This window comes from Onychomys torridus, chromosome 22 (assembly GCF_903995425.1).
Source record: "Onychomys torridus chromosome 22, mOncTor1.1, whole genome shotgun sequence".
Lineage (NCBI taxonomy): Eukaryota > Metazoa > Chordata > Mammalia > Rodentia > Cricetidae > Onychomys > Onychomys torridus.
In genome coordinates this window covers 16415039-16432847 of record NC_050464.1, presented here as the reverse complement: position 1 = coordinate 16432847, position 17809 = coordinate 16415039, and the positions used below count along the sequence as shown (strand labels likewise).

The window sequence follows — 17809 nt, the reverse complement described above, 5'->3', positions numbered from 1 at the left end:
GGGGGGGGGGCAGGCAGTGGTGGTGCATGCCTTTAATTCCAGCACTTAGGAGGCAGAGACAGGAGTTTGAGGCCAGCCTGGTCTGCAGAGTGAGTTCTAGGACAGCCAGGGCTACACAGCAGAAACCCTGTCTCCAAAAACAAAACAAAACAAACAAACAAACAAAAACATGATGGGGTAGGAGTGGGGAACAGCACTTGGGAGGTGAAGCCAGAAGGATTAGTTCAGTCATTCTTGGCTATATATATAGTGAGTTCAAGTCTTGTCTACAGCAAGACTTTATTTCTAAAACCAAACTAAAACACCAGCTAATCAGGGCAGAGAAGAGTTGAGAGTAGCTAGAGTTGGGACATAAACCTCCCACGACACATCGGGCAGACAACGGGAGGCTGGAAGAGGGAAGACGGGGTATATGCAGGACTGACAGACGGGGTGTATGCAGGATTGACAGCCAACTCTGACCTTCACCTCCAAACACCTCAAACAAGCAGGCAGGTTCCTGTCACCAGGCCATTTATTATCACAGCACTCTGTGGGCTGGACCAAGCCCACCATAGTCCCTGGGGTCCATGTGGCCCTCTGGTTGGCAGGACACAGCCTTGCTGGGTGAATGGGCAGCTCCTTTCTCTATCCTTTGAGGATGAACTGGGGGAAGGGTTGGGGGGATGGACTTCCTCTCTCTGATGCCAGGTTTACACCGTCCACTTCAGACACCTGCAGAGAGAGAAAAGAAGCCTGTTGGAAGAGGAGGGAGTCCTGGGATGCTGTGTGGGGTGAGACTATGGGCATGGTTAGGCTCGGGCTCACCTGGTCTCCTGGTGGGTGCCCAGGCAGCGGACTGTGCAGTACCGGGCACCACAGCTTACGCAGGTATACGGTGATGGGAAGCCACACACAGCACAGAAGGGACGCTGGGGTCGGGATGGGGGACCCGCACAGGCTGTCAAGTAGTTGGGGCCCTCAGATGTGCTCAGGTTCTGGAGGGACATGAAGGGACAGGCATCTTGAGTTCTCCACCATGTCATGCAGCTGGTGTACACTGAGGATCCTGAAGAGCATGGGCTCGCGCCCTTGCTTTGGGGGACTCCCCCGCTTCCCCCAACACACACACCAAGCCGAGAACTCTCTTACCTGCTCCTCCAGCAAAGCCTGGAAGTTTTTCCGGAAGCGAAGTTTGAAATGGTCACCTCGAGTTTTCTTCTTTTTCTTTCCTGGGGGAACCAAGGGCAATGAGTTGCTGGACAGCTGCTGTGACACTTGGGGACTGTCCCTCCCTGCCTGCATCTGCCCTGACATCTCCAACCAGGTTGACAGTCAGCTCCTTAGAGATCAGTCTACTCCATCTTGTTATTTTGGGGACAGGAGCTCATGTAGCCCAGGCTTACCCATGCACTACTCTCTATGTAGACAAGGATGACCCTGGACTGGTTCTCTCACGTGCTGGAATGACAGGTCTTTTTTGTTGTTGTTTTGACACAAGGTCTCATTACATATCCCAAGCTGACTTCAAACTCATGACGTAGACCAGGTTGACCTTCGATTCTTGGCTATTCTCCTACCTCAGCTTTCTGTGTGCTGCATCTACATACATCATCTGTGTGCTGCATACACCATCATACCTGGTTGCTACATCTTTTTTATTCCACACACATAAAGAAACCCAGGCGCAGAGAGGAGAAGACAGTTGCTCCCAGCACAGGAGCTAATCACTGGCAAAGCCAGGAGCCGTTTCCAAGTCACCTCCCTGCTGGGACCCTTCCCACATGGCCTTCACAGCCCTGACTCCTTTCCTCTCCCAATGATAGAGATGGTTTGCTGTTTGTTTCTTTTTGCTTTTTTGGTTTGATTTTCAAGACAGGATTTCCCTGTGTAGCCCTGGCTGTCCTGAAACTCACAGAGATCCTCCTGCCTCTGTCTCCCAAGTGCTGGGATTAAAGGTGTGCGCCACCGCCTCCACCCCCACTGCTGACAGGGATACTTTTGTATTCTGGATTATAAAGACGCACTTGTGTGTGTGTGGGGGTGCACGCCTTTAATCCCAGCACTTGGGAGGCAGAGGCAGGAGGATCTCTGTGAGTTCCAGGACAGCCTGGTCTACAGAGTGAATTCCAGGATAGCCTCCAAAGCCTGACAGCCTGAGTTCGATCCCTAGGATCCACATTACAAAAGAGAGAACCAACTCCTGAAAGTTGTCCTCTGACATCCACCCACACACCATGCCATGGCATGCATGTGTACACACACATGCAAATGCACACACATGCACAAATAAAACAATAGCAGTTGTTCACATTTTAAAAATCTCTCTGGGTGTCACGGCACACATCTTTGATCTCAGCACTCAGGAAGCAGAGGCAGGTGGGTCTCTGAGTTCAAGGGCTGTCTGGTCTACACAGAGATACCCTCTCTCAAAAAGCAGACTGTAGTAGGTTTTTTTTGTTTGTTTGTTTGTTTTTAAATGGAGCTGAGGACTGAACCCAGGGCAAGCGCTCTACCACTGAGCTAAATCCCCAACCCCTGTAGTTGGTTTTTTACTCTCTTGCTCTTTAGCTCATTTGAGTGGCCTGCCAGCTCCCAAAAAAACCATACACACGAAGGCTTATTCTTACTTATTATAAAGTTCAGCCTCAGATTGGCTTGTTTCTAGCCAGCTTTTCTTAACTCAAGTTATCCCGTCGACATTTTGCCTCTGGGCTTTTTTTTTTTTTTTTTTTTTTTTTGGTTTTTGAGACAGGGTTTCTCTGTGTAGCTTTGTGCCTTTCCTGGATCTCACTCTGTAGACCAGGCTGACCTCGAACTCACAGAGACCCACCTGCCTCTGCCTCCCGAATGCTGGGATTACAGGCGTGTGCCACCACCGCCCGGCTTGCCTCTGCGCTTTTTATCTTTCTCTACTCCTGAATACCTTCCTTTACTTCTCACTCCATGGCTTGCTGTGGAGCTGGGTGGCTGGCCCCTGGAGTTTTCCTCTCCTTCCTCCATCCTTGATCTCCCTTCCTCGTCCCTCTTTTCCTCCATCTGTCTATTCTTTCTGCCTGGCAGCCCCGCCTATCCTGTCTCCTGCCTTGCTATTGGCCATTCGGTTCTTTATTAGGCCAATCAGGTGCTTTAGACAGGCACAGTAACACACCTTCACAAGTTAAACAAAGCAATATAAAAGAATACAACCCACCGGCGGTGGTGGTGCACGCCTGTAATCCCAGCACTCAGGAGGCAGAGGCAGGCAGATCTCTGAGTCCAAGGCTAGCCTGGTCTACAGAGTGAGTGCAGGACAGGCTCCAAAGCTACAGAGAAACCCTGTCTCAATAAGCCAAAAAAAAAAAAAAAAAAAAAGTGCAACCCATCTTCGCATCATTAAAACAAATGTACCACAGCATAAACAAATGTAACACATCTTAAAATAATATTCCACAACAACAGACAGACAGACAAAACCCTCCCTACAATAGAAAGAACAGGCACAGCTATTTATTACTAGCTTAGTGTATACAGCTGTTGATGGTTGTTTTGGTAAGCCCGCCCTCCCTCCCTCCCAGTCCAGGTGTCCTTGGAGCACAAAGGTAACACCAGCAGACACTAAGTTGACCCAGTGATTCAAAGTGCCTGAGCCCAGCCCAGACATCCACAGACTGAGAGACAAGTACCAGGGATGATAATGAGAGGCACAGGCACTGAAAGTCTCAGAAATGTGGCTGACACCTGACACAGAGGGGGAAGACTAGATGTCACCCAATCCAGAATGACTGACAGCCCTTTGTCTCTGTCTGTAACCTGCTGACATCGTCTTCTCAGATTGTCGGCTCTCTGAATCAACTGAGGTTTTAAAGAACCAGGGGCTGCTAACATTGCTCAGTGGGTAAGGACACCTGCTGCCCAACCCAGCAACCTGAGTGACCCAAGTTCAAACTCTGGAAGCTATGTGGTGGAAGGAGAGAACCAAGTCCTCTAAGTTGTCTTCTGACCTCCACATGCCAACACACACACACACACACACACACACACACACACACACACACACACACACACACAATAAAGAAATTAAAAATATAACAAAGATTCAATTCCCATCTCTGCTCATGGCATCTGCCGTGACAGGCTGCCGAGGAGCGTCGTGACACCGTCTCATTCTCTCCCACAAACCCCCCACCTCACCTGTGTCTGCATCGTCATCAAACTGAGGCAGCCTCTTGCCCAGCTGGGGGAGGCCGGCGTGGGGGTCATCCTGGAAATTGTCATTCTCTAAAGCTTCTAGCTGTCGATTGATCCGGCGCTGCCGGGCTGCCCGGTCCAGCACCCGCCGCTGTCCAGGGTCCTGGGAGCGAACTAGATGGAACAACGGAGTTATAGGGGTCAAGAAATGGGGAAAGCTGGGCTGGCACAGTCTCTCCTGGCCTCATCCCTGTCACAATGCTGTGGGAAGTTCCCAGCTCTTCACCCTGCTTCCTTCCAGCTTGGGAAGCCGGTTTCAGCCCTTTATGCTGACTCTTAGTCTGGATCCAGCACCAACAGTAACTAGAGACACAAAAAACTGCAGCCGGGCAGATGGCTCAGTGGTTAGGAGCACTCTCTGCTCTTGTAGAGGGCTAGAGTTCAGTTTCCAGTACACAGGATCATCAGCCACCAGGGTGGTTCACAGCCACCTGTAACTCCAGCTCTGGGGGATTCAACTCCCTCTTCTGTCCTTCACGGGCACCGACACTCATCAGCACACAGCAACACACACACACACACACACACACACACACACACACACACACACAAATTTTAAAAAATAAGGGAGTACATTTAGGAACTGACATTATGCTGACCCCTGGCGTCCACATTCAACACACCTGTGAATGTGGGCAAAAATCCAGTGTATGTTTCTAGAATGTTCCTTTAGCTTGAGTTGAATTTCTACGCCCCGTGACTGCACGGAATACCTTCCTTGGACTAAAAGAGTCTCTGTTCCCCAGCATGGCTCCCAGCCGCCCTCCTCCCACGGTGGCTATGCTTCCCAGTCCCACATCTTGGCTCCCCTCCCGCTCTTCGCTCTTCAGGCCACCTCGGCCTGCCCTTCTTTTATTGATAACCCTGACCCTTTCCCACCCCACCCCCACAACCTTCAATGGGGTCTCACGGAGCCCAGGCTGGCCTGGAACTTACTATGCAGCTGGGAATGACTCCGGATGCCCTCCTGTGCATCACCACACCTGAGGTTTATGTGGTGCTGGGAACGAAACAGCGCTTTGTGTATGCTAGACAAGCACTCTACGAGCTGAGCCAATCCCTAGCCTCTTTTCGGGCATTTCTTTCTTCAAAAAGTTCATTTGTTCGATGTGTTTCTGTGTGCACGTGGGTACCGCAGTACACGTGTGGAGGTCAGAGCACAATTGGTGATGTTTTTTTCTCCCACCATGCGGGTCCTGGGGACTGACCCAGGTGCTCAGGCTTGGCAGCAAGCACCTTTAGCTACTTCGGCATCTTGCTAGCCCATTCCTGGTGCTGCTAATCCAAACACAAAGCTGTGTTTCTCATGGCATGCCAGCCTGAAACCACTTCCAACCACAGACTTGGTTACAAGACATCCAGAGGCACAGGCAGGACTAACCTAACTACACAGGCAGCCTCGGCTACAAAGTGAAACCCGTCTCATTAAATAAGAAAGAATAGTCGGGGAGTGGAGTGGGGAGGGGTGGGGGACCTAGTCACGGCCTTTGAGTTCTTAAGCTTCTCTGTCCCCTCCATCCAGAAGCTGGGGTGGGTGCAAACGCTCACCGCACCCGGGCTTTGGAAGGACAAGCTGTCCTCTCCATCCCCGCGCCTAGCTTGCAGCAAACATTCACAAAACATGAGTTTGGGGGTTGCGGGGCTACCCCAACGCCGAGCGAGAGGGCCTGCGGAAGGATTTGACGTGAATAACGGGGCGGACGAACGTTAAGGTGGCCTCGAACTTGGGACCAAGGAAAGGGCGAACCTCGAAGGGCTCACGTACCCGAGGGTTTCTTCTCCACCATTTGCGCAACACAGTTGCCGGGAGAACCGACTGCGCAGGCGCATTAACCACCTTCCGGTGGCGTGCCCTCGTGCGCGTGCGCAGTCCTGCCCCTCCGCCTGGAAGTCATGGCGTGATGTTCCCTTGGAGACCAGAAAGCTTTCCCGCCATCTTTGATGGGGGCAAACCTACTTCCGGTCGCGTTGTGGTTGTTAAAAAAAAATAAATCTAAGCGCTCCCCTCCACGGGTCACTTTTAAAACACGATGCGGGCGATCTTTAGGGACGCGCCCTGGTCCCTGGGGCCCTTTTGCAGCCCCGGAGCGTGTCCCCGGGCAGGGGCGGGGGACGGGTGCCTTCGGGGAGGCTTTGTTGAACCCCGGCCCGCGTTGACGTCCGCGCGATTCCGCATCAAGCTTCCCGGGGGTGGGGGGACCCGTCAGTCCCCGCCGCGCCCCCTGCTCCCCCCAGGCCTCCCCGTCCAGTCCTCCTCCGGGTCAGGGCCGTGGTCAAGACCCGCCCCCGCGTCCCCTGGACCCTCCTCAAAAGGTCACTTCCCCTCCCCGGCGGATTCGGCTCCGGACGTGAGACCGGGGACTGGACCCCCGGCTGCTCCCCGCCCCGCAGCCCGCGCCCACGGGACAATCCTTGCCTTGTCTCGCCGTCTGCATCTCGGGTTTTCGGTGGCCTCGGGTGACGCCTGTTTTCCAGGGCGGAGTCCCCAGCAGCACAGCTCCTCCTCACCGCGGGCTCGCCGGCCCTTCTTCCCAGAATCTTCCCCCTCCGGTCCGGAATCCAGGCTGAGCTCAGCCCCGCTGCGGGCCCGGGTGTCGCCCGAGAGTGCTGCTGCTGCCGCTGCCGCTGCTGCTGCTGCTGGTCATGGCTGCGCCAGGCCCGGAACCCCGGCTTCTGCTCCTCCTGCTGCTGCTGCTGCCGCCGCTGCCCCCGGTGACTTCTGCCTCCGATCGACCCCGGGGCTCCAACGCTGTCAACCCAGGTGAGAACCCGGGAGCCCAGTGGGCAGAGTCGACGCGTCTGCCAGCCTGGGAGGGAGTGTCCAGCCCCTCCCGGGACCCAGAGCATCACCCTCTCCCCCACGCTGAACTAAGGGGTCCCAGTGCCCCCTGACAGCAGGAACACCCCAGCCCCCATCCCTGTGTGTTACTCTCACTTGACTCTTCTGGAGACCACATGTCCCTGGGCCGGAAGAAGTTTAAGGAGGGAAGTGGAAGGAACTTGAGTGAAATAACGGGGAGGTGGAGGGGATGCACCCGTGGGACACCGAGCCGTGGGTCCTAAATGCCAGTTCCGTGGCCGTGGCAGACAAATTGCTGGTGATCACTGTGGCCACGGCAGAGACAGAGGGATACCGGCGTTTCCTGCAGTCTGCGGAGTTCTTTAACTACACTGTCCTGGTGAGTGGGGGCCTCTCGGGAGACGTTCCACCCGGAGTGGGCCGGCGGCTGGTCCTGTTTCTTCCCCTTGGCCAGCTGAACCTCTTCCATGGCGTGGGGGTGGGGTCTTTCCTGCAGACCCTGGGCCTGGGCCACGAGTGGCGAGGGGGAGACGTGGCTCGAACCGTTGGTGGAGGCCAGAAGGTCAGATGGCTAAAAAAGGAAATGGAGAAATACGCAAACCAGGAAGACAGGATCATCATGTTTGTAGACAGGTAACGAGGGTCTGGGGTGGACAGAGAGGGAAAAGGAGGATACGGGGACAGAAAAAGAGACCCCTTTCCTTGCCCAGCTACGACGTGATTCTGGCCAGCAGCCCCGCAGAGCTGCTGAAGAAGTTTGTTCAGAGCGGCAGTCATCTACTGTTCTCTGCTGAGAGCTTCTGCTGGCCCGAGTGGGGGCTGGCAGAGCAGTACCCCGAGGTGGGCACGGGGAAGCGCTTCCTCAACTCTGGTGGTGAGTGGCAGAGTACCCAAGACAGCGCTCCCTTGCCTCTCCCCGCCCCCCACCCCCATCGGTGGCGGGTATGGCATGCCCCAGGTTCCTGAAGGTTGGAGAGAGAGTGGGATCCTGGGATTCCTGGGGGTCTGTCTCTCTTCTGTCTCCCAGGATTCATTGGCTTCGCTCCCACCATCCATCAAATCGTCCGCCAGTGGAAATACAAAGATGATGATGATGATCAGTTGTTCTACACTCGCCTCTACCTGGACCCAGGGCTACGGGTAGAGAGACTGGGGATAGGGACGTTCCCTAGTTGGGTGGGAGAGAAGGCATGCAGGGGAGCTGGGAGAAGATATGGTGCCACCTGTCCCCGCTCATGCCCATCTCATGCTGTCTAGGAAAAACTCAAACTTAATCTGGACCATAAGTCCCGGATCTTCCAGAACCTCAATGGAGCCTTAGGTGAGGAAGAAGATGGTTAGAAGTGGGTGGTGAGGCACGGGTTCCTGCCAGAACTGGGCTGGCCTGCAGGTGGCCAGTGTGCTGACTTATCCAATACCTAAGCATATTATATTGTGTGAGTGATAGTGAGGGGCTGGGGGTGTGGCTCAGTGGTAGAGCACCTGCCTAGAATCCCCCAGTGAGGGGCTGGGGTGTGGCTCAGTGGTAGAGCACCTGCTTAGAATCCCCCAGTGAGGGGCTGGGGTGTGGCTCAGTGGTAGAAGGTGTACCTAGTATATAGAAACCTAGGTTCAATCCTCAGCACCACCCAAAAACAAAGTGGGAGAATGGTGGTCGGAGCTCAGGTATCTGTCGACCAGGCACATGCTGAGGTCCCCAGTCAGGGCTCTCCCACTGTGATTTCATTAACACAGAGCTGCAAAGTTCCCTGACTTCCCACCTTGGAAGACCCTTGGGCAGGTAAGAAAACTGACTCCTTTAGGGACTAGTGAATCACCCAGGTCACTCGGGTAGAGTGGCTGACTCCTCTAAGGTGACTACAGCCTGGTCAGACTTACAGAAGCCAAGGATGGTGTTATAGCCCTGATCTCAGATCTCAGAGGAAGGAGGTGCAGGCCGTAATGAGGCCCTTTCCAAGGAAAGAAAGGACTCACAGAAAAACACCAAAAAAAAAAAAAATTTTTTTTTCTCATGTATTTGTTTTGGAGGGAAGAACACGTGCCATGGCACGTGTGGAGGTCAGAGGTCAGCTCTTGAGAGTCTATCCTTTCCTCCTAACATGTGGTTTCTGGGTCTCAGGCTTGGTGGCAAGGCCCTCTATCCACTGAGCCATCTCACCAGCCCCAGTCACACACACTAGATGATAACTTAAACCAATTCAATAATGTTTTTTGCCTATTGCTTTGCAATTCCCAAATAAAGGGAGCCTTCCCTTCTCCTCCCCCAGATGAAGTGGTCTTAAAATTCGACCAGAATCGTGTACGCATCCGGAATGTGGCTTATGACACCCTTCCTGTTGTGGTCCATGGAAACGGTCCCACTAAGGTGCCCCTGGTGCCCTCAGCCCTTGCTTGTCTCAAGCCCTCCTGGACCGCCTGGTCCTCCCCAGCCCCAGTAGAAAAATAGCTGGCGCTCCATCTTGCCGAATTCTCCCTGTGCTGAGCCCAGCTTGCCTCTCGGCTGTCCCCAGACACCTCCACTTTAGCCACCCACCCCCTGTCCCCACAGCTCCAGCTCAACTACTTAGGGAACTATGTCCCCAATGGCTGGACTCCCCAGGGAGGCTGTGGATTCTGCAACCAGGACCAGAGGACACTCCCAGCAGGGCAGGTGAGGAGAGACGTGATGTAGGGCAGCCTCCGTTGCATCCCAACCTGGCCAAGTGGGCAGTGGCTGGTGGGGGCTACGGGGCAGAGAGAGAGGCCTGGGCTTCTGTGAGCCTTGTCCTGTGGTGTCCCCAGCCTCCCCCCCGGGTGCTTCTGGCCGTGTTTGTGGAGCAGCCTACCCCCTTCCTGCCTCGGTTCCTCCAGCGCCTACTGCTCCTGGATTACCCCCCGGACAGGATCTCTCTGTTCCTTCATAATAATGTGAGACATGGGAGACCCCCCCCCCCCCCCCCCTCACCTCTTCCCGTCTGTCCTCCCCTGATTGCATTCCTTGGGGGCCACCCCTCACTGTCAGTCCAACCCTCTCCCCATCCTGTCTTCAGGAGGTGTACCATGAGCCTCACATTGCCAATGCCTGGCCACAGCTCCAGGACCACTTCTCAGCCGCAAAGCTAGTAGGGCCAGAGGAAGCGCTGAGCCCAGGGGAGGCCAGGGACATGGCCATGTGAGTGACTCTCCCTAAACCTTCACATTCCACTCCCCTGCCTCGTCATCTGCCGTAGACGATGGTGGAGCCCCTGGGAAAGAGACTCCGACTCTTGCCTTCATCTCAGAGCTGGGAGAGCCCCCCTCATCCCACTGTCCCCGCTGCCCTGCCTCCATGCCCCATTTGGCTCATCTCCCCATTTGTGGGTCCTCCGCTCCAGGGATAGCTGTCGGCAGGACCCTGAGTGCGAATTCTACTTCAGCCTGGATGCTGATGCTGTCCTTACCAACCCCGAGACCTTGCGCATCTTGATTGAACAAAACAGGTGACCAGCCCCACCCATCCCTGGAGCCTCAGGAGGGCCTAGGAGCTCCACCCCTTCCCTTGGTGGGAGGAGGTCCTGTCCCCTCTTGTTCTTCCCTCTGCCCATCCTTCACCTCTGTTTTACCCACAGGAAGGTAATAGCCCCCATGCTTTCCCGCCATGGCAAGCTCTGGTCCAACTTCTGGGGTGCCCTGAGCCCCGATGAGTACTATGCCCGCTCCGAAGACTATGTGGAGTTGGTGCAGCGGAAGCGAGTGTGAGTCCCACCCACGTGTGCCGGGCTGGTGCCAGAGCCTTCCCTGGGTCCCCACTCCGTAGCATCCTGTGTGGCCCTTAGGCCACAGCTGTGGGTAGGGACTGGTAATGGATTGGGTGCTTATATCAGGGGTGTGATGGCTCAGGGTTCTGGGGTACCCTGAGGGAAGGAGCTTCTGCGATGGGGGGGGGGCATCGCCTGGCTGATCATACCTCGTGCCGGCAGGGGCGTGTGGAACGTGCCCTACATATCCCAGGCATATGTGATCCGCGGGGAGACCCTGAGGACAGAGCTGCCCCAGACGGAGGTGTTCTCTGGCAGTGACACTGACCCAGACATGGCTTTCTGTAAGAGCCTCCGGGATAAGGTGAGTGGGGTGGTTGGCATGGGTTGCCACATCTGGGGACTTGATGCTGTGCCCGCAGCCTCCTGTTGTCCTCCTCACACATGCCCACCCTTTACCCCACTCCAGGGCATCTTCCTCCACCTCAGCAATCAGCACGAGTTTGGCCGGCTGCTGGCCACATCTCGCTATGACACTGACCACTTACACCCAGACCTCTGGCAGATCTTTGACAACCCTGTGGTAAGAGGGGCCCTTTGACCCTGCTTCCACCCAATAGGGGCCCCCTCCAGTGCCCACCATGGGGGGGGTGACCCAGTGGTGGGAGTAAAGAAGGCTCCACACAAATGCCCTAACCCCTCCCGCAGGACTGGAAGGAACAGTACATCCATGAGAACTACAGCCGTGCCCTGGATGGGGAGGGGCTGGTGGAGCAGGTAAGCTGCCCCAGGAGCTCGGCCTGTGGGAAGCACCCACCGCTGGGATTGGCGGGCTCCAAGCTGAGCCCCCAGGGACCTCAGGGCTTGCTGTTTGGGCAGGAGGCTGATAGCCACACTGAGCGTCACAGACCTGCAATCCTAGAGGTCCAGAAGCTGATATAGAGGGATGGAGAGTTCCAGGCTAGCCTGAGCTACATAGTGAGTGCCAGACCAGCCACAGTTAGGTGACAAGACCAAGTCTCAGGAAACAGAAGGAGCAGATGAAATGACTCCGTGGTTAAGCCCCTTCACACATAAGCATGAGGACCTAGTTCAGATCTCCAGAACCCAAGTAAATGCAGGGTGTATGGTGGCCCACCTGTAATTCCAGCCTGAGGAGGCAGAGACTAAGGATCCTCAGCAGGCTGACTAGCCAGACCAGCTGTTTCAGTAAGCTCTGGGTTTGATTAAGAGATCCTGCCTCAGTGGAGAAGGTGCAGGAAAAATTGGTCAGTTCCTGGTGTCAAGCTCAGACATTCACATATACACATTTGAGCACACACACTCCTACACAGGTGTGCCTGCACTCACATGAAGACAAACAGCAGTGTGGTGCGTGTCTATAATCCCAGAGTTCAGGTAGTGGAGGCAGCAAGAGGAAGGTTAGGAGTTACAGGCCAGCCTCAGACACATAGCAAGTTCAAGACCATCCTGGACTACATAGTAAGGCCTTTTCTAAAAGTAAAACTAAATGGGCCAGGGCTGTAGCTCACTTGGTAGAATACTTGCCTAACATTCACAAAGCCCCAGGTTCAATCTCCAGCACTGTATAAATGCCTGTGATCTCAGCACTCTGGAAGTGGGAAGCAGGAGGGTCAGAAGTTCAAGGCCAGCCTCAGCTACATAATGAGTTTGAGGCTACCTGGGCTACATAAAACCCTGTCTCAAAAAAAAAAAAAAAAAAAAAAAGAGGCAGAAGAGGGTCACTGTCCTAGATAATGGGCTCCAGGCACCCTATTTCTGCCCTTCTCTGCTCAGGCCTCTTCACTGACTACTCCCCACCCCAGGCTGCCTAGAGAGCTCCCCGTCCGTCTCCCCTGCCCTGTCCCGTTGCCTGCCCCACCCTCTGCCCCCTTCCTGGAGTTCACCTTGCCCTGTCCCTTGTCGCCCTGCCCTGCCCCCAGCCGTGCCCAGATGTGTACTGGTTCCCACTGCTGACAGAGCAGATGTGTGATGAGCTGGTGGAGGAAATGGAACACTATGGCCAGTGGTCTGGAGGCCGGCACGAGGTGAGGGCTGAGGGCTCCCGAGAGCGACAGGGTGGGCCTGATCCATTGGAGGGACCCTGGGATTGGGGTACGGACAGGAACCCCGGGGTGGGCCTCATTCCGGGTACGTTTGTTACTTGTCTCCTCGCTGTGACCATATCTGACAAGAGCAGCTTGAAGAAAGGGTTTCTGGGGGCTCACAGTCTGTGGGTGCAGTCCGTCATGGCGGGAGGGTGGTGGCAGGAGCGGGAGGCGGCTGGTCACGTGGCACCTGAGGGGGAAGCAGAGAGAGATGGGTGCTGGTGCTCAGCCCACTTTCTCTGTCACTCAGGCCAGGACCTTGGCACATGGGATGGTGCCGCCCACAGTGGTCAGGTCTTCCCATCTCTGTCAACCTCATCCAGATAATCCCTCCTGACATGCCCAGAGGCTTGTCTTTAGGTGTTTCTAGGTCCCACCGAGTTGACAGTCAAGGTTAGCTGTAACCCAGAGGGTGCTTACTTCATGGACTGTGTGTTAGAAAGCGTGGCCAGGTGACATGGGACGGTCAGAGCGATTCATAGGAGATCTGGCAGCAGCAGAGACTGAAAGGCCAGCAGTGAATTGGGCTGACAAGTGGGAAAGAAAACCGCTTCTAGATGGCAGGGACAGAAGTGTTAAGACTCGGGCTGGGCACTGGTGGTGCACACCTTTAGTCCCAGTACTTGGAAGACGGAGGCAGGTGGATCTCTGAGTTTGAAGCCAGCCTGGTCTACAGAGCAAGTTCCAGGACAGCCAGGGCTACATAGAGGAAAAAAAGAAAAAGGGGGAACCAACAAGATGAAGCTCATATTGTCCCTGAGGAAGAATGGCCTAGCCCAGGGATGTGAGTGGCTCAGTGTCTGTTGTCCACAGGATTCCAGGCTGGCTGGAGGATACGAGAATGTTCCCACCGTGGACATCCACATGAAGCAGGTTGGGTATGAAGACCAGTGGCTTCAGCTGCTGAGGACATATGTGGGGCCCATGACTGAGTACCTGTTCCCTGGCTACCACACCAAGGTAGGCTATCCCAACCACTGCTATCTCCTTCTTCTAGTACCCTAGTCTTGGAAGGCTCCATATGCACCCCCGTCTTAATCAGTGTAGCAACTAAGGCTCCATAGACCTAGGGCTGGGATGGAGATGGGCTTGGGAAGAAGTTAGGCCCCTACCTGGGCTGCTGTGCCGTCAGAAGAATCACTGGAGGGGCGTGCTGACACCTAAACCTCATCACTTGAGAACCTGAGGTACAAAGACCAAGAGTTTGAGGAAAGCATGGGCTGTCTCAAAACAGAAGAGAAGGCTGGAGATGTGGGTCCGTTAGAGTGCTTGCCTAGCATGCACAAAGCCCTGATGTAGACTGAGTTTTTCTGTCCTGACCTACCATTCCTAAATACCTTGCAGCCACTTCCCAAATTACCACATAGAGGCTTATATTAATTATAAACGCTTGGTCGATAGCTCAGGCTTATTACTAGCTAACTCTTACAACTTAATTTCTATTAATGTTTGTATTGTCACATTGCTCAGGGCTTTACCTGTCCTCTAGCATGTCCTGCTTCCTGGACAGCTGGCTGGTGTCTCCCAGACTCTGCCCTCCTTCTTCCCAGCATTCTCAGTTTGGCTTTCCTGCCTAGCTTCCTGCCCCGTTACCAGCCTGTCAGCTTTTTATTAGCCAAGGAGAGTAATACATACTCATAGTATAGAAAAGGATTGTCCCACAGCACGCTAACTTCCATCCCCAGCACTGTGTAAACTGGAGGTAAGGTAACAGCACAGGACTGTAATCCCAGCACTCGGGACGTAGAGGCAGGAGGATCAGAGAAGTTCAGGGTCATCTGTAGCTAGATAGTGAGTTTGAGGCCAGCCTGGGCTATGTCATACCTTGTCTCAAAGCAATGGGAAGAAATGGGACCGGGGAGATGGCTTAATCAGTAAAGGGCTCGTCATGGAAGCATGATGACCTGAGTTCATGTCATCAGCATCTGTGTGAAAAGCTGGACATGGCACTCCACTGCTGCACGCCCAGTTCTGGGGGGGACCTAGGGCAGAGGAGAACAAGTAGACACAGGGGTGGGGGCGCACGCCTGTCATCCCAGCACTCGGGAGGCAGAGGCAGGAAGATCTCTGTGAGTTCGAGGCCGGCCTGGTCTACAGAGTGAGTTCCAGGACAGCCAGGGCTACACAGCAAGACCCTGTTTTGAAAACAACAACAACAACAACAACAACGAGAGAGAGACAGACAGACAGACAGACAGAAGGAAGAAAAGTGTGGCTTTCCTTGCCCTTCCTATAGCTTCCACCTCACGTCTCCACAGACTCGGGCGGTGATGAACTTTGTGGTCCGCTACCGGCCAGATGAGCAACCCTCACTTCGGCCACACCATGACTCGTCCACCTTCACCCTCAATGTTGCCCTCAACCACAAGGGTGTGGATTACGAGGTGAGTCTGGGGTCCTTCCTGTCTCAGGGCACCCGGGCTCTCTCTCTCTCTCTCTCTCTCTCTCTCTCTCTCTCTCTCTCTGTCTCTCTCTCTTACACACACACACACACACACACACACACACACACACACACACACACAAACTTCGCCTTGCAGCCTTGTCTAGCTCCTTTCCTAGCCTCTGGCTGGGCCTTCTCACATGTCTCCTTTTGTGTCATGACTTGGCTCAGCTGCTCACAGTCCATCACGAGGGAAGCCGAGGCAGGAACTCAAGCAGGGCAGGAGCTGATGCAGAGGCCACGGAGGGTACCGCTGACCGGCTTGCTCATGGCTTGCTCAGCCTGCTTCCTTATAGAACCCAGGATCAGTAGCCCAGGGATGGCACCATCCACAGTGGGCTGGGCGCGCTCCCCCATCAATTATCAGTCAAGAAAATGCCCCACAGGCTTGCCTACAGGCCAGTCTGATGGAGGTGTTTCCTCCCTTGAGACTCCCTCATCCCTGGTGACCCCATCTTTCAAGTTGACGTTAACCAGGAAGGCTGTCTCCCTCCTTTCTCGGTTCCCCAAATCTGTATCGGTTACTTTTCTGTTTTGGCTCACACTCTGGGAGTACAGTCCATCTTGGTGGGGAAGGCATGGAGCTGGAGGGAGGCTGCCTAGTTGTATCCACAGTCAGGAAGCAAAGAGGTGAAGCCTGGTGCCCAGCTCATCTTTCTCCTTCCTTTTTTTTTTTCTTTAATCTAATTTTATGTGCATTGTTGTTTTACCTGCATGTATGTCTGTGCGAGGGTGCCAGATCCCCCTGGAACTGGAGTTACAGACAGTTGTGAGCTGCTGTGCGGGTGCTGGGAATTGAACCCAGGTCCCCTGGAAGAGCAAGCAGTGCTCTTAACTGCTGAGCCATCTCTCCATTCCTTACTTTCTCCTTTTTATCAGTCCTAGCTGCCGCCCATGAAATGGCGCCATCCTTATTCAGGGTGGGTCTTCCCCACCCCTCTTCTAGAAACTCCTTCTCAGATATTCCCAGAGGTTTGTTTCTCCGGCGACGCTAAATTCCATCAAGTTGGCCGTGCAGATTAACCACCAGCCCATTTGAATGGCGCCTCTCCCACACCTGCCGCCCCCTGCCCCCACATCCCCGTGTCCGCTAACCTCACTTTTATTTTTATGTTCTCTCTCATCTCCCCAGGGAGGCGGCTGCCGCTTCCTGCGTTATGACTGCAGAGTCTCATCCCCCAGGAAGGGCTGGGCTCTCCTGCACCCTGGCCGCCTCACACACTACCATGAGGGGCTGCCCACCACCCGGGGCACTCGATACATCATGGTGTCCTTTGTTGACCCCTGACACTCGACCAGTCTGCCAAACCTTCTCTGCCATTGTGCCTTGTTGGGCCCTGGGGGTCTCATTCTGCCGTTCTCAGAGAGAAGGGGCCAGGCTCCTCTCACTTCCTGAGTGTCTGTGTGCCTGGGACTGAAGGTCTGGCCCCAGCATCCCTCCCGGGAGGTCCCTGGAGTCTCCTACCCTCCCACTGACCCCATGGACTCAAGGGGAGTGAACTTTTTTGTTTGTTTTTTTGTTTTTTGAGACAGGGTTTCTCTGTGTAGTCCTGGCTGTCCTGGAACTCGCTCTGTAGACCAGGCTGGCCTCGAACTCACAGAGATCCACCTGCCTCTGCCTCAAAAGTGCTAGGATTAAAAAGGCGTACACCACTGCTGCCCAGCAGGAGCGGACTTCTGAGAGTTCCCTGCCTGATAAATTATTGACTTTCCTCAGCCTCACTTTCAATAAAAGGGTGTTTGTAACTGTTGAGTCCACGAGTCATATATATATATAAAGTCAGTGTCTCATGTAGCCCAGGCTGGCCTCCAGTTCACTAGAGGGATTACAGTTGTGTACCGCCGTGTCCACATTATACAGTTCTGGGGATCAAACCCAGAGTCCTGCATGGTGGCAGGTTCTCTACCAACTGAGCTACATCCCCTCTCCTTTATTCTTATTTTTTTAAAGTAAATTTTGTGTATGGAAGTGTGAGTCTATACACATGAGGTGTCCATGGAGGCTAGAAGATGGTATCACACAGATGGGACTAGATGGGTGGACAGCCACCTGACTTGAGTGCTGGGAACCAAACTCTGGTCCTCTGCAAGAGCGGCCAGTACTCTTAACCTCTGAGCCATCTCTCCAGTCCCCTCCCCCTTTTATTACATTTATTGTGTGTGTGTATGTGTGTGGTGTGTGTGTATGTGTGTGGTGTGTGTGTGTGTGTGTGTGTGTGTGTGTGGTGTGTGTGTATGTGTGTGTGTGTGTATGTGTGGTGTGTGTGTGTGTGTGTGTGTGGTGTGTGTGGTATGGTGTGGTGTGTGTGTGTATGTGTGTGTGTGTGTGGTGTGTGTGTGTGTGTGGTATGGTGTGGTGTGTGTGTGTGTGTGTGTGTGTGTGTGTGTGTGACTTGTGGGAATAGGCTTTCTTCTACATGTGTGTGCTGGGTAGTTTATGCCAATTAGACACAAGCTAGAGTCATCTGAAAGGAGGAACCTCAGTTGAGAAGAATGCCTCCAGAAGATCCCGCTGTAAGGCATTTTCTTAATT

General features: G+C 54.3%; 2 protein-coding genes across 5 annotated transcripts; one reads left to right on the top strand and one right to left on the bottom strand.

Moving 5' to 3' along the window:
- Nucleotides 1-249: 249 nt before the first annotated feature.
- Znhit1 (zinc finger HIT-type containing 1) lies at nt 250-7143 on the bottom strand. 2 transcript variants are annotated; one of them, XM_036172037.1, is made up of 5 exons: nt 6626-7143; nt 4153-4323; nt 1132-1211; nt 808-977; nt 250-714 (listed from the first exon to the last, which is right to left on the bottom strand). In XM_036172037.1, exons 1-5 carry the CDS (start codon nt 6642-6644, stop codon nt 693-695), a joined length of 462 nt encoding a protein of 153 aa, XP_036027930.1. In that variant the 5' UTR covers nt 6645-7143; the 3' UTR covers nt 250-692. The 2 variants fall into 2 exon arrangements, with proteins under 2 accessions (XP_036027930.1, XP_036027929.1); XM_036172036.1 differs by lacking the exon at nt 6626-7143 and adding an exon at nt 5975-6049.
- On the top strand, nt 6230-16825 carry Plod3 (procollagen-lysine,2-oxoglutarate 5-dioxygenase 3). 3 transcript variants are annotated; one of them, XM_036172035.1, is made up of 19 exons: nt 6232-6970; nt 7297-7388; nt 7506-7642; nt 7720-7883; nt 8037-8149; nt 8267-8330; nt 9277-9374; nt 9558-9659; nt 9791-9916; nt 10039-10160; nt 10363-10467; nt 10597-10722; nt 10948-11089; nt 11195-11308; nt 11434-11502; nt 12669-12773; nt 13647-13793; nt 15092-15217; nt 16156-16389. In XM_036172035.1, exons 1-19 carry the CDS (start codon nt 6853-6855, stop codon nt 16159-16161), a joined length of 2076 nt encoding a protein of 691 aa, XP_036027928.1. In that variant the 5' UTR covers nt 6232-6852; the 3' UTR covers nt 16162-16389. The 3 variants fall into 3 exon arrangements, with proteins under 3 accessions (XP_036027926.1, XP_036027928.1, XP_036027927.1); XM_036172034.1 differs by lacking the exon at nt 16156-16389 and adding an exon at nt 16409-16825 and having other exon boundaries at nt 6233-6970; XM_036172033.1 differs by lacking the exon at nt 16156-16389 and adding an exon at nt 16409-16825 and having other exon boundaries at nt 6230-6970; nt 10948-11308.
- The last annotated feature ends 984 nt before the right edge of the window (nt 16826-17809 follow it).

Coding starts and splice junctions, on each gene's coding strand:
- Znhit1 (XM_036172036.1), bottom strand. CDS start 5,996: ATGGTGGAGAAGAAACCCTCGG. Junction 1,212..4,152: donor TGATGACGATGCAGACACAG/GTGAGGTGGGGG, acceptor TGGTTCCCCCAG/GAAAGAAAAAGAAGAAAACT. Junction 715..807: donor GGCACCCACCAGGAGACCAG/GTGAGCCCGAGC, acceptor CTCTCTCTGCAG/GTGTCTGAAGTGGACGGTGT.
- Plod3 (XM_036172033.1), top strand. CDS start 6,853: ATGGCTGCGCCAGGCCCGGAACCCCGGCTTCTGCTCCTCCTGCTGCTG. Junction 7,389..7,505: donor TCTTTAACTACACTGTCCTG/GTGAGTGGGGGC, acceptor TCTTTCCTGCAG/ACCCTGGGCCTGGGCCACGA. Junction 7,884..8,036: donor GCGCTTCCTCAACTCTGGTG/GTGAGTGGCAGA, acceptor TCTGTCTCCCAG/GATTCATTGGCTTCGCTCCC.